This window comes from Aquila chrysaetos, chromosome 1 (assembly GCF_900496995.4).
Source record: "Aquila chrysaetos chrysaetos chromosome 1, bAquChr1.4, whole genome shotgun sequence".
Lineage (NCBI taxonomy): Eukaryota > Metazoa > Chordata > Aves > Accipitriformes > Accipitridae > Aquila > Aquila chrysaetos.
Window position 1 is genome coordinate 64,403,365 of NC_044004.1, and position 15,442 is coordinate 64,418,806.

Below are 15,442 nucleotides of genomic sequence, written 5' to 3' on the forward strand. Positions count from 1 at the left end.
CATCATTTTGAAGGCGGGTTCCCAATGATTTTTGCTGCTCTCCAACTGCCCGTCAACTGTGCAAAGAAGGAAGCAACAGCGCTATCTTTCTAACCAACAGGTCAGAAACCTCCCAGCTCTGGGAGCCCGTTTCTACCTCCTCCTGCAGGCACTGCAGGGGGTGGTGGGGAGATGTCTCCTACTCGTGTGCGTGTAATTCCTGTGTCTGTCAAATGGCCTCAACTCCAGATGAATGCACATCAAGACACGACTTCTGGCACACCCAGGTCTTCGGGCACATCTCAGCAGAAACAAGGAGAACTTACAGCAAAACCTAAACAAAATACCTAATATTTTTGGTCAAAGCATCCTACAGTCACATTGGGCTGATTATTTTGCTATTAAAGTGGGATTTTCACATGCAAGGACTTGCCACAGTCTCCTTTCAAGCTTATGTCAGCTTGAATTTTCTTTTTCCCCTCTATCAGCTTGGCCACTAAGCCCAAAGTAATCAAATCTCTTGGTGCCCTTCCATTTGACAACACTCTTCTTCCACTGATGAGGAAACCAGAAATGCTGAGGTGATAGGCATTTTGGAAACCAAGTGAATAGCTGGAAACACCAAGCAAAACACTGCTGTAATTCTGATGTGTGATGCACAAAGCCCTTCACTTTGGTAGACGTTTCAAAATAAAACACAGGGGCCAGTCTAACTCGTAACTGTTTATTGTAAATCACTCAAAGAGTTTACACATTATTAATGGCAAAGTAACACTGTTAAAACACCTGCTGAATGAAACACAGAATAAAGACAACTCTTTTCTATTATATGGCATCATTTAAAAAACAAGAAACAGAACAAAAAAGAAACCATTTTAATTCCCCCCCCCCCCTCCCCGTTCTACATCTTTCCTGAAAATATCTGGGCCTGAGTCTCAGTTATCTCGAGATCCCTGCCTTGCCCAGGGCGTGGGGCCACACAGCTGGGACACAGGCACTCCCTCTCTGAGGGGCAAGGCGGTGACCTTCTTTATAAATGCAAATCATGCCCTCTATCTTCAAAAGTGCTCCAGTGCTGACAGTACAAAGCCTCTCTCCTGCACTGGCTAACATCTAACACAAAGGGCTACATGTCCCATTAATTCCACATGCTTTTTTTTTTTTTAGTTTTTTCTTTTTTTTTTTTAACAAGGCAACTGTTAAAATTCAGAAGTTACATAACTGTCTTTATATTTTGCTCAGAAACCAATGGATGTTGCGTGCAGCTGAAATATTAGTAGAGACTCTGACTTAGATAAAGGTCAGTTTTCTAAGACCCACTAGTCAAAGGCAGAAAAAGAGATTAAGAGGCCTCTTGTGTGCAAAAGGAGCTAAAATATGCATGCATTGATGGCCATGACCAATTAGAATATAACTTAGGTCTCCAAACATTGAAACCGAAGCTTTATTTGGCTTAAGACATGGTTGAGCTCTACACCTTTACAAATTACAATGTATATGCAACAACAAAGGAATCATCTCAACATAGCATCAGTTGGTATTTTTGGCCTGTACAGAGACTAATCTTCAACACAAAAGCCTGCTCAGCAATAAATTGTTTTCATATTTAGCAAAGACAGCAGTGCACTGGGCTGGCTAACAGGGCTAACGAAAAAAGAAAGCAGGTTTTCAAACTAACATCTAACTAAATTTAGGCCAATTTTTCCCCTTGGACATCCTGTTTTTCATCGGTGCCGTTACTGTCCTTTCTACTAGTCTGTAGCTGAAATAGCACATTGTGGCCTGCCCCATCCTATCCAAGAGATGCCTCTCAAAAGCATATTTGATTAATAGTAGAAACAAAAATCTCCTCTAACTGCACTTGCAAAGAATAGTTAGTTCCTCCAACCTGCCAACGTTTACCATGAACAAGCAAATTACAATGTATTTCAGACATGAACTACAGTGACTAAAATCAAATCTCTCTCCTGTTTAACTATAATATTAAATAATATATAACATTTTTACACTTAATAGTCTGAAGTTTGGACATAAGACAGCTAATAAGGAAAAAAAGCTGGGACCGAATCTGTTCCTGGGGAATTAATTCATCCCAACTGATCTGAAAAAACTAGTATTACCCAGAGGAAAATAAATCCACCACAAGCACGAGGGTGTGCAGACACCCACCCACCCACATATATGACAGTGCTGGCACAGCAAAGCATTAGTTTTCAAGCACTGCCATCTCCAGTACTTTCCTTGCGAGACTGGATCATCTCCTTCGGAACCTGCTTGCGGTCAGTGACCAACCCCAACCAGAACATGAAGTCAATGAACCAGGTGGTGGGGTTGAACTTCAGGCCCAGCTCGCTGGCTGAGTAGTCAAATGGGAAGGTGTGGTGGTAGTTGTGGAAACCCTCACCTGAAAAACAACAGAGGAGTTTAAAGACCACATAGCCGGCACATTTATGAACTTAGGAACACGCTCGGATTGGACATGCCAATGCCTGTTTCTGAAGTCCTGAATCCAGTGCAGGTTATAGTCCACGCCTGGCTATGGGAGCCCCTGGCTGGGGCAGACCCACAATGGACTCCATTTCAGTGCTTTGGGCTTTCCTCCCCAGTAGGAAGGGGCACGTCCCACCCCTTACACTCAGGGAAGAAAACCATAAGTGCTTCAAGAGGGCAGACGCACAACCAAGTAAGAAGCAGAGTCGCTTACTTCTGCTGCGCTGCCCCCAGCTGACTGCTGAGAAGAGAGGATTGCTACTGTGAACACGTCTCTGCCCAGAGACTACATGGTATTATTTCAATGTGGGCACCATCAGTAGAACAAGGGAGCCTTCCTCTAGGATGCACAAGTTCCAGCCTCCTCCAAGCCCTGCCTCCAAGTGGTGTCCAGTTGCAGGTGCTCAAAACCCCGGCCAGAGTGAAACAGGATAGGATGTCATCACTCTGAATTTGCAAAGCTCTACCCAGGGCTACAGCACTTACCAATGGCTCCCAGAGTGACAAAGGTGTTCTGCCTGGGGCTGATGTACTTGTTATAAGGGCGGTTGCCGTACATGTGAGCAGCGCTGTTGACCAGCCAGGTGACATTGAGGGAGATGGTGTACCGGAGGATGGAGGCAAGGAAGTAGGCGTTCCACAGACTCTCGCCCCAGAGGTACCACGGCACAAAGGTAGGAATCACAAAACACATCAGCACAACTGAACTCTTGTAATACCTGCAGGGAAACAAAAGGACATCATTACCGTGGTGGGAATGACAGCTGGGATGAAGTGGGGTTGGATGTCTGGAGACACGGCTCTACCAGAAGCACCTGGCACAACATGGGCTGGCCCCATAACCAGGGCAGCAGGGAACATTTCAGACATACACAGTCATGACATAATTTTTCCAAGTGCAATTCAAAATGCCAAGACAAACCGAAACCCCGAAGCAGCAGATAACACTGGAGCTGAACAGCTGAGACCCAGTCCCAAAGCAAACCTCCCATGTTGAGCACCTTTAAACCTGGGGAATCACAGACTTGGCTGCACACCCTGCACCTAGGGTCCGGCTCTGGGACCGGAAAAGCCTAGGGCTTGGTGTGGCATCAGTGGAGCTGTTTGAAACATGTTCACTGCTAAGAGCGGGCAAAGACTTCCCCCGTGCTCGGATCAGAAGGGAACCTGTGGCACAGGGCAGGAGCAGCTCCTTTCTATACCACTGCTGCTGCGTGAGCTCCAACAGCAGCAGCAGACCCAAAGCAGCTTCCAAGAGACCATGGGCACCCTGCCAAGGGTGAGGAGAAATGCATCTTGGCCTGGGGGCCAGGATTACTGCTACTCTCCCAGCCCACTGGCTGGCACAAGCCCTGCCACTCCTCTGTATACTGGACAAAATCAGCGTGCAGTGCAAAACGGGGAGGGAGGAAGCCGAACAGTCCGAGAACAAACAGGAAAGCTTTATAGTAGAGCTAAAGTCCCACGCCCAGACAAGGCAGGGAAGAGAGCGCGTAGGATGCAGGGAGCACAGAGGTGAAGAGCAGAGACCATAGCAGGAGAAACAAAGAGAAAAATTGTGCTGGGGGAATTAATCCAAGGCAAGTGGAGAAAGGGAGCAGCTCAGCAAGAAGTGGGGAGGCAAAGCCAAAAGCAAGATAGAAAATAAATGAGGCTAAATGGAGAACGGGCTAACGGCGCTCAGAAGCAGAGAGCAGCAAGACAGTGCAGCTTGGGAGCCACCTACAGTGTGTCCCCACCTCGAGAGGAAACAAGGCTCCATTTCCCCATTGAGCCCTTCCACCTCCCTGTAGCCCAGCCCACAGGGATCCCAGGATATCATCATCAAAGCAAGCTGCCACAAGAAACTGGAGCGGTAGGCTGAGGTGACAGGATTTTGAAGGGTGCATAAAGAAAAGAAAAGAAATGCAAAGTAAGACCCATCTTACTTGTGCCCATATGACGGGTTTAAAATAGACCCCTGCTTTTGTTGAGTTTTGTGGAAGGGATGAGGAAGAACAGAGTTTGGATTTGTTAAACAGTTATTAAAACTTTCCATTTGCTGAATTTTTTTCAGATAGGGGGAACTGTCACTTTGGTTTGACAAAAACAAACAAACAAACAATTTTCAATTAAAACCCAGAGAGGGCTGGAAAAATGTTAATATTAGCAGTATTTTTGGAAGGAAGAAAGTTTCCATGCACCTAGTTCTCATCTATAATACACCAGCTAGTTTTGATCATCTTGTGTATGAAATAAATAAACTTCTTGCTGTGCAAGTTCTTTGTTTGATATTTTTTGTTGTTGTTTGGAGGTTGTGCCTCACATGCTGGGCTCCAGAAGGAGATGTGCAGCTCTCCAGCAACACCAACAATGGTAAAAAGACAGCATCTCCTCAGCTCTCTCACAGAACTCTAACTTCACTTACCTGAGCCAAGGCTCTCCAAAGGAAAAGTCCCCATTCTTCGCTCCACCAAAGATAACAGATAATTTCCCACTCATTTGACTGACTTCTGAACCAGGCTGTGGATAAGGTTTGCAAACCTCAACACTTCAAGGCCAGGATTTAAGTAAAGCTGGAGGAGAAAAATATTTTCCAGTCCAGAAAACTCCTTCAAAGTTCAAAGCTACTCCAACTCCGGGAAAATAAAATAAAATATGAAAACAGCTTATCAGGAACCAGTTAAAACCATTCTGTGAGATGCAAGAAGCCCAGACTGAAGTCTTTGATGAAGACATGAGATCTCACATCTGAATGAGCACCTGACTACATTTTCTCTGTCTCCCTTTGATTGAAACATCCACCCTGGAATGAGAAACCTCCTTAACTGGAGTTCAAGGGAACCAATGTCTCAATACACGCTTGGGGAACAGTGCTGCTTTTACCACATGAAAACTTTGTCATTAAGACACTTCACCTGTGAGCCCCTCTCACATCACATGCCGGATTATTGCTCTGTTATTCACAGAGGATAAATTTGGCTGTCAGTCAGGCCTAGAGCAGTACTGTGATTTCAGATGAAGTGATGTGGTTTTAAACTGATTGAGTGGCACCTTATCCACAGCACACCAGCACCACTAGATTCAGCAAAGCTAACAATCTGGCCTTAAAATGAAACGTGACAAAGAAGGGTTTATTATGATTCTTACTGATCTGACCTGCCAGGTTTTCCATGCTGTCAAAAACCCCAACACTTCAACCTTACAGAAAGGAGAACCCTGTATTTTTCTTCCCAGATATGGGAAGGTAAACTCAAAGTCCTAAATTCAAATCCAGAGCAGAGACATTTGCTAGGACGTAACTTCCCTGCAGAAACATACTTCTTCACTACATAACATTTGCAGCATAACCAAAGCAGTAGAGCCTGCTTCTTGTGGGATGCTTTTGTCCTGGAAAAGTTAATAACACAACCAAGAGAAGCTGCAGCAAACTGCAAGGTAGCCTTTGCAAACAGGCACCGCCAACTGAGGAACCAGTAAAAGCAAAAATACGGGGAGGGCAGTGAATTCCCCACTCCTGGAGCTCTTCCAATGCAGGGGTAATTCTGCCAGTGCATGGATTTCTTTAATGCAAAAAAGAAACTGATTTCTGGACTCAGCTGACCGCTTCCCTCACCCACAAAACACTCAGAAATGAGCTTATGTGGTTTGCCGAATTACCTGGACCAAATGCTTGCAGGGAGAGAAGTCTTCTTGTGCCTAAAATACAGGTACTCACATAGAGGACAAAGCATGTCACTCAATCCCCACCTCTCGCAGAGCGTGTAGCAAACTGAACTAGGTCTGTGCTAATTCTCAAGGGAAATAATTAATCCTGTGAAGAATGACAGTCTTGGGAGAGGAAGCGCTTGGTCTGCACTGGCCCACAAGTGCCAAAGACGAGTTTGCAGAGTGAAATGTGCACTCCTGCATTAAAGCAGTTAGCGATTACAGCATTTGCTCCAACAATCAAAGCAGAAGGCCAAGATCCCAGCAACTGCTGCTGTGGCTGTTTTCACAGCCAGCCCTGGCTTTTTGGAAAAGCAGAGGGACAGGGCTCACTGCCACATGGCAATAGTGGGGGCCAGAGGGACAGTAGCCCTAATGCCTGCAATCAAGGTGGCAGGGATATCTTCAGGGAGAAAAGGGAAAGAAAAATAAGGAATGAGCCACAACTAGACAACCAGGTGGAGGTACCTCTCCACCCCGCCTCGCACAAGAGCCCAGCACTCCCACTTACTTTCTTTGGAACCTGACAACAGGGTCATCCAGCAGGTCAGTGAAATCCAGTTTCCTCCCCTTCTCTATGACGTCCCGGTGCTTGCGCATGAACAGCCAGCCAATGTGGGAGAAGAAGAAGCCACGGCGGGCATTGTGCGGGTCCGCATCTGTCTCCGAGTACTTGTGGTGCACACGGTGGTCTCGGCTCCACTCGTAGATGTCGTTCTGCACAGAAAGCATGGCGGGGTGAGAGGAGAGAGGCAGGTGCTGCTAGAGCAGCACCACCTCCAGCTCCTTCCCCACACAGTAACAGCAACAAGCCCCTCTCTGATGCTCCTCAAAAAAGGTTATCAACTAAAGACATCCTGAGGGACACCAGCTTTGCAGCCAGCCAGCCCATCACATTGCTCCTCTCAGTGCCCACACAGAATGGGACATCCAGTGGGAACTGGTGACACAGATTGGACACGTCCCAGGGCTGGAGACGGCTGGAAGCCAACAGCCTCCTGGGAGTTACCATCATCAGTCTGCCCGGGTCCTGTGTCCTCCCTGGGTGATTGCTGTCCGAGGATGGACACTTCTCCTGACCTGAACAGGAGCTGAACTTGCTCAGCCTTTTGGAGGGATGCATCTTCCACAGTAAAACTGGCACCTCCATTTAAATTACTGCTGTCTGCAGGGATGTGTACAAGAGCACAGCCTTCCAGTACTTAAAAGGGGGCCTACCAGGAAAGATGGGAAGGGACTCTTTATCAGGAAGTGTAGTAATAGGAAGAGGGGTAGTGGTTTTAAACTGAAAGAGGGTTGATTTAGATTCGGTATTAGGAAGAAATTCCTTACTGTGAGGGTGGTGAGACACTGGAACAGGTTGCCCAGAGAAGTTGTGGAAGCCCCATCACTGGAATTGTTCAAGGCCAGGTTGGATGGGGCTTTGAACAACCTGATCTAGTGGAAGGTGTCCCTGCCCATGGCAGGGGGGTTGGAACTAGATGATCTTTAAGGTCCCTTCCAACCCAAACCATTCTATGATTCTATGATTAAGATAACAAAGGAGATGTGGCTATTTTATGGAAAATCAAGTCTTGCCTTTGCAGCCAGGCTGGAATAAAAGTCTCAGACCCATAACATCAGCTCAGCATTGGATCCAGATGAGATACAAAGCAAGTTCAGTCCTGTCTCTGCTCAAGCTGTCAGCGGATATGGGTGACTGAAATGCCTTATGGCGGTAAATGGGATTATGTGGATTGCAGGGAGGAAGGGATGGACTGCAATTTCAGACTTGGATGCGTAAAGTGAGAGTTCCTGAGTTTACTCAGCCAAAGTGATTTCAGCCTCCCAGTTTGCTCTGCAGGATGCACTGGCTATTGTACTAAACTTGTGGTTTTTGCAGTGGTGCCGAGCTATTAGTGCAGGGCATTGTAAGCATCTACAACACTTGCAAAACTCAGGCCACACTCTCATCTATGAATTGAATTGCCCAACACCAGCACCAAAACATGGAAATGTTAGTTAATGCACAGATCCACAACAGTGTGAACTTTAATCAGAGAGTGCTTAGCGGACCGTGCTTTCCTCTGCTATTTCCATCTTTCCACAGCCAGGGAGGTACCCGAGCAGTAATACCCAAAAGAAGGAAGGGCTTGGGTTACTTTTAGGAACAGCAGCAGCACCCACAACCACCGACCACAGCAGTTTTGCTCCCAGCAGAACTGAGCAAACCGTCTGTGGTGTCTGTGAAGTAACCGCAGTGTGGCAGCCATCATGGCACTGAATATACTGCAGGACACAGTAAGCTCAAGCTAATGACAACTGCGTATATCTATATTTTGAGAGACAAAAGCTGTACACTGAAAGCATTGCAGAAATCATTGCTCTTTCTCTCAGCTGCCAACATTTGAGAGAAAGCACTGATGCCACCTGTGCTGCTGAGGGGACTCCAGAAACAACTGCAAAGAGCAGCTAAAGAATCCAGCTCAGATGCCTCCGTGTCCAATTTCAACCTTGCAAGGATGCTCTCTGTCTGCAAGAGCCCACAAGGGACAAGCAAAGAACAAAAGCCCTGGAAAGATCTCAGCTCCATTGCATTCAGTTGTGCTCAGCCCTGTACTGTTGTCACACCATGGCCACAGTGATGCTGGGAGTGGGCTGGAGATGCGGGGAACATTCTTCTGCAGCACTGACTCATCTAAGCTGAGAGGAGGCAGTAAAGATCAGCCCCTCACCCGCAGTCCAGTATGTCACACCTTAACTATCCCATTGCACAAGAGAACAAAGTAAACTGAGTGAAGCAAAGAAGTCACCAAACTCCTCAGTGAGAACAAGGGGAGATCTTTACCTTGCTGCCTTCTCATTTTTTTCCTGCAAAGAAATCAAAGGGAATGAAAGCCTCTACACTGCTTCAAGTGGCTTCAGTGGGAATATCCAGAAGACTGGAAAATGCCAAAATGCCAAGATTAAGTCATTTAAAAATAGAACAGCGTTATGCAAGAAGCACACCTAGAAAAGGTCCTTTTAACGAGAAGTAATTTTTCAAGTGAGACTATTGATCAGTTTGTCACAAGAGCACTTGATAAAATTATTTGTGGGACAGCAGATAACCAGGTCAAAGCAATGATACTGTGAGAAATTAACTTGGCTCTTCATACCACAGCAAACACCTGCAGGGCTGGCAAAAAACATGATTCCCTAGATGAAAGGGTTAGGAAGCTGTGAAACAACTGAATTGCATCTAATTAAAAACCACAAATGCTAAGAGGAAATAAAGGCCAGAGGCCAGAACTGTTGGCAACAAGTACACTAAGAACTGGAGCATAGCACGTGTAAATATGCTCCGAGCATATTAATAGCAACCATTTTTCAGGAACACATCACCCTTGATCAAGTTTCAGGTAAACACAGGAATGAAATCCCTTCCAAAGCAGAGAGCAACAGCATCATGCTGTGACAGTAATGCAGACATGAGGTTTCATTGACAGGTCCCTTAATAAACCTGCAGACCAAAATGTGACAACAAATTGGGCTATGTAACAGCCTCAGTGTGCTGACACAAATTTCCATACAACCACTGTTGCTGTGTGCAAATGCTCACAGCACAACCTCAGCTGAACAACACAGCTTGTTTTTCAGAGGTGGCCAGGAGCAACAGTACAATGCAGTTAGCAGAGGAGACACCAGCACGTCCCAACTGAGATGCTGAAACTTAAACACCATGAGATAAGTAGACATAAGCCAGGTATTACCTATTTCTGCAACAGACATGTGACAGCAAGAAGCACAGTCTTTCAAAACTGTGAGAGCTTCACTCTAGATGGAGAGAAGAAACACAGCTCAGCACGCTCCAATCATAAAAAAATGCACAGGGCAACAGGGCAAAAATGGCTGCATCTGACGGTGTTTCAGAGGAAGTACAGCATGTCACAGTCCATGCATCAAGTTAAAACTCTTCAGCAGAATTTCCCCTGCCCTCCAAGAAGTCTGAATATTTCCTCAATATTCAGCATCCAGGGATGCCGTAGGTATCTCCAATGCTACCTCTTCCTCCAAAAGCCAACATGAGGGAGATGGACCTGAAAACTCATTCACTGTCTGCTTGTGGTGGTGAACAGCCTTTAGTAGGCAATGGATGTCACAGTAATTAGGAGGCTTCAGACTACTTAAAACTTAAGAGTGGGTGATTTGGCCTTTAGTTTTCTTTCTGATACGAAGGGCACAAAGGTGGCTTGAAACTACTTTGAAGTACTGCCCTGCCTCAGAATCACGCCGTGTCCTCAGCCAAAAGCAGTAATGAGGCCAATGCAGCCGAGAGCAAAATCCATAGCAACAGGGGAGCAGAACGCAATGAAATCCCAACATGCAGGCTCACTGCAACCAGCTCAATACATTCACTTAAATTACTGATGAAAGGTAAGAGGTAAGATTAGCTGTATAACAGGAGGACAGTACCAAGGGGGTTCTCAAAACTCAAACCAGTTGTTTAACATGCTGAGCAAAGGGCTTGTAAAGCTTTGCAAGGAATCGAGCAGCACAAAGCAGCTGGAATATGGCTCAGAATAAAGGAAGGTTACAGTCAAAATGGACAAATTCCCATATTCAAGCATTGTGCTCTTTGTAATGTCTAGAGGGATTAACAAGACTAATTCTTTTCACCTTAAAAAAAAAAGATAAATCAAAGATGATAAATTAATAGTACAGAAGTGGATAAAGGGACTCTCTTCATCCTCTGTCAAGGTACATGAATGAGAAGTCAACCAAAAAGACTGAAGGGAAAAAGCTGAAAACTCAAGGCACAACACGCACGTGGTAATCGGTGCCACAAGGCGTTACAGCAGCCAAGCTCAGTAAGTTTAATGTTAGTACAGATTCATATCTCTATTTTGAACATCAAAAGGACTAACTAAATTCACACCAAGAAGATCCTGGTTCTGGGCTAACTCCTACCACCAGCTGGGTGTTACACAAACGTTTTTGAGGTCTAAGATGGCCTATCAGTAAGTACAGAGCTAGTAACACGCTTCTTTGCAAATGTAATTGAATTTTACTGGTGTAAAATTCTGCATAAAACAGAGATAAATTAAGATTGCTCTCCTTTCTGGGCATGCCAAAATCTCCAACTGCCTGGATGGACAAAGACACATGATTACGCAGACGTATTTGCGTCAAGTTGACCCTTACAAAAGTTTCCACATTGTCTGATGAAGTGTGGGGCCTAACCTGTGCCACAGATAGGCTCCTGGGGTGCTGAGCTCCTGATCTGGGCACGTTCAACTTGGTCCTTAAGTACCTATTGCTTCTGGACTGTCTAATGCATACTGTTACGTGGGTGGTGAGTGGGGCTCTGCATCCCCTGAGCCAGAGTGTTATCAGCAAATGTCTTTCTGCTATGTTTTTTTTTTTTTTTCTTTTGCTGTCTCTAAGCTGAGGGCATCCCTACACAGGAGAGGAAGCTGCCTGGGGGCCAAGAATCTGGACAGGCGACCACAACCCCACCTGGAAAGCCATGGAGTTAGCTGCAGCCAGAAAAATCCGCAAAGGCAGCTTGGCTTTGTAGGAACGGTGGCTCCACAGGCGATGCGCACCAGCCGTCACACCCAGGGCTGTCATCAGGAAACAGAAATATGCTGAAAGACACAAAATCAAAACACAGGATGTGCCAGGGGCCAACTGCCATTATTTTTACTTTCTTCGATGTAAAGATGATCCTTGCACCTGCCTGCCGACACCTGCAGGGTCGCTCAGAAGATGAGGCTGGGCAGACAGGAGGTGAGGTTCTCAGCCTACCTCTGCCCCACGGCCCCAGGGACATGTCATTCCACTTCCCACCCCTCCCCATTTAGCCAGTGTGCTGTTCAGGAGAGTTCGGCACACTGAAGCACCGTGTCGTGACATGTTTATGCAGTGTGCCTTCGCCAAGTACAGTGGAGTCAAAGTTCATTACTCGTGTCAGTGGAGTAGCAACCACTCTTCCAGCAGGACACTGCCAGCCTCCTTCAGACACATCTTTGCTCCAGTTTGATCTGTCAGCTAGTTTAAAAGCATCACATCCCACCCCTACAGATACGAGCTGTGTCACAGTTTCCACAATAAAAACTTCTCTTATTATCAGGAGCTCATGACTTGGTAATAAAAATGCACCAGGAATCGGAGAATTCACCATCTCACTCAGTTTCAGGAACTGCTTTTCCTTCCCTTAATTAAAAAATTGGCCAAGTAAACTTGTTTTGAGCATTTTTTCAGATGGCCAACACAGCACAGGAGCAGGTCTGTTCCTTACTGACCACACTGGCTCCAGGCTAGACACATAGCCCAAGCACATGCATCCCACAATGTATGCCCCATGCTTAAAATAATACCCCCACCAACCACCATCACAGCATTGGTACATCTCTGGTTCTCCTTTCAGCAGGGGCCATGCTCACACACGCTCCGGCCAGTTAACCCTGCATTTCCAGGGGCAGAGGGAATGGCTGACTGGGGCAGCAGAACGAGACTAGGACCTGGGCCCGCCTGCTCAAGCCATGCATCTGTCCACTGATTGCTTCTCCTTTGATGTGCTCGCTGTTTTTGTCTCTACTGTCTCTGAATTCCTGTGTGATGGATGATCCATTGACTGAGTTGTTTTGACTTGCAACAAAAGAGGACACTATGGGAAAGGGTTAGAAGAACAGTGCATTAGAGCTGCTCCTCCTTTTGAAGAGAGACCAGATGGAAAATGGGAACCACTAGGAGGAAAGTATTATAAAAAGTCCCAAATAAACTGGACTGCTTAAAACTACTCACATTCAAGCTACCCAGCTGCCATGATATACAGACTCTTATGTCTTCCTCCCATAGGTGTTGATTTCTCATTCTGTGCCTAAAGAGTATAGGCTCATTTTACAAGTGTAAAATTAGAAACAAGAGTGGATTCAAACAATAAGAGTATTACGGAACAACCTCAAATGAGCTTGCATGGTCTGAAGCGATGTGCTGTTCAGCCAGGGCTCCCTGCCACCCTATGCACAGAGGCTTGTTTTGGTTAAAACAGCCTCTTTAAAATACCTAAATAGAGTTACTGGAACAAAGAGGAAAACTCTATCCCCAAAAGGGGATTTTCTACTTGTGTCTGCACAACAGTGTGTCCAGCAGGGAACTCTGTTAGACATGCAGTGGCTAGAAAGGAATTCACAATCAGCTTCTCTCAGTATGTAATGTAAAACATCTATCTTTGCAAAAAGAAAACAAAAATATGTGTATGTAGTTCCATGTCTACTGTGTCCCTCTATCAACTCCAAACTCACAATGCTTGAAATTACAGCATCTAAGAGAAAATATAATAGAAAGATATTTGGTAAAATAACGGCAACCATATTTCATGCTGATTATCACCCCTGTGGACTGAAGGAGTAAATGTACCTTATCCACTCCGCTGGTGGATCCATCAAAAACAGATTTACCCAAACTGTTTCACATTATGTACATGACCCAAATTCCTGTCATCTCTGACAGGATGGCACAGCCAACCAAACCCTTTCTCACAAAATGCAACAGACAAATGGAGTCAGAATGGTCCTGATAAAGATGACGCATCTGTAAAACCCGCTTTGGACACCACCACTGAAGAGGCAATTCTCCTTTTCAGCAGCCTGCAGTGTTCATGCTACTCCCAAAAAAGGCTCATCTGTGCAGTTATGTCCAGTGCACTGAAGTCTATTGCCAAATTCAGAGTTCTGCCTCCTTCCTGAAGGGAGGTACAGAAATGAACTGAAAATTGTGCATTCCCTGCACATTATTTACAGATTTTGTTGAGTTTACAGATTACTCTCAGATCAGTAAAAATGCCGACACCACAACTCACTCTCCAGTCTCCGCTGCAGTCTTGCAGTTCTTGCACATGCCTCGTCAGTGCAAGGACTCAGACTTCCATGAAATTAGGGAAAACCTATCCTGTCATTTTCTGTACGTGATGTTGAGCTGTGCAGAAACATCACTAAATAAGGCCTTCCAAATCATTCAAATGACTGTAATTGTGGAAACAGATCTGTGACACATAGAATACTAACATTATCCAGCTAAGATTACTGAGGTTATAGTCCTGAATCATTACAAGAACATATCGTCTGTGGGCTTTATGACTGGTTAACCTCATGCTAGTCACAGGGGCTGAAATCTCCCATCTTCAGCAGTGTCTTTGCTTCCTTAAAGCACAAAGGCTTTTCTCCCATTTCAAAGGAACAGATCATTTAGTTGACCAAGTGCTTCTCAAGGCATCCTGCCACCTTAATCATGATCGATTGCTTAAAACCAGAATTAGAGATAAGTGGGTAGAATGAGACATATGCAACATTAAGGCTGATTTTGCTTTACTTCTCTGTCCAGTGCAAGAAAGAAGCGGAGTGTTAGGTAACATACAGACCACGTGGAATAGCTGCACTAAATACAAGGGATTTATGCCACTTGATGATTCAGCTCTTGCAGAGCTCAGCTTAACAGAGACCCTTTCATTCAACCCACTCTGCACCACCAGCACTGCAGCAATATTTTGGGAGTCTGGGGGCTGCCCTAGGGTCTATATGCCACCCTGTGTCCATACCTTTGAACAGCACCTCCCAGTCCAGGCCTTCTCCCAGCATCATTCTCAATTCACACTTCCCAGGAAGGCTAACCGAGAATGAGCGCCACACTGAGGAAATACCACCAAAGCCTCCCAGAAACATGCTGCCCTGATCAAATAGGACTTTCCCAGGGCTACAACCACAAGCTCTGTTGTCCTGCCTTCTGCAGCCCTCCAGGGACTTGCCAGCCTCAGCCACTACCACACTGATCAAGCTGAAATGGCTGGGGCTTATACCCACACAACTTGCCTATTTTTTGGCTTTGCAGAGGAAGAATCATAACAGGAGGAATTTTCCTAATATAAATCCTGAGGGCTGAAACATTCCCAGAAACAAACAAACAACATTACTCAGGAGTTTGGTGACCAGAGCAGAAACAAATCCTGTCAGACAAATACACTGTACAGTGATATCAGACTTCTGTGGTTCTTACAGGAATTAGGGTGCCTGAAAATATTACTTGGCCACTAATTCCCAATGTATAAATAGCCAGGATGACAAATATTTGCTGCATAAAGTTAGGTCTCAAGCTTTCCTTTGCAGAATAAATTGTGAACTCAAACCAAAAATCAGACTATAAACCATTTGATTTTACATTAATTATGCACAGCTACAGTAACTACATGAGAAGAGAGCCACTACTTACCTACCTGGCTCATTTTCAGGGGATGGGGAGCATGTGGGGGGGTGAACATCTCCTTGAA

The 15,442-nt window shown here is 45.6% G+C and overlaps 1 protein-coding gene across 1 annotated transcript in view; it reads right to left on the bottom strand.

Annotated features, from left to right (window-relative positions):
• Positions 1-689: 689 nt before the first annotated feature.
• The window catches only part of SCD5 (stearoyl-CoA desaturase 5), a 33,712-nt gene continuing 18,959 nt past the window's right edge, over positions 690-15,442 (bottom strand). Inside the window, exons 2-5 of the mRNA XM_030014171.2 lie at positions 11,635-11,765; positions 6,668-6,873; positions 2,956-3,188; positions 690-2,383 (exon numbers count right to left, since the gene is read on the bottom strand). Of these exons, the coding sequence (XP_029870031.1) occupies positions 2,193-2,383; positions 2,956-3,188; positions 6,668-6,873; positions 11,635-11,765 (761 nt within the window). The 3' untranslated portion in view covers positions 690-2,192. The remainder of the gene's footprint in view (positions 2,384-2,955; positions 3,189-6,667; positions 6,874-11,634; positions 11,766-15,442) is intronic.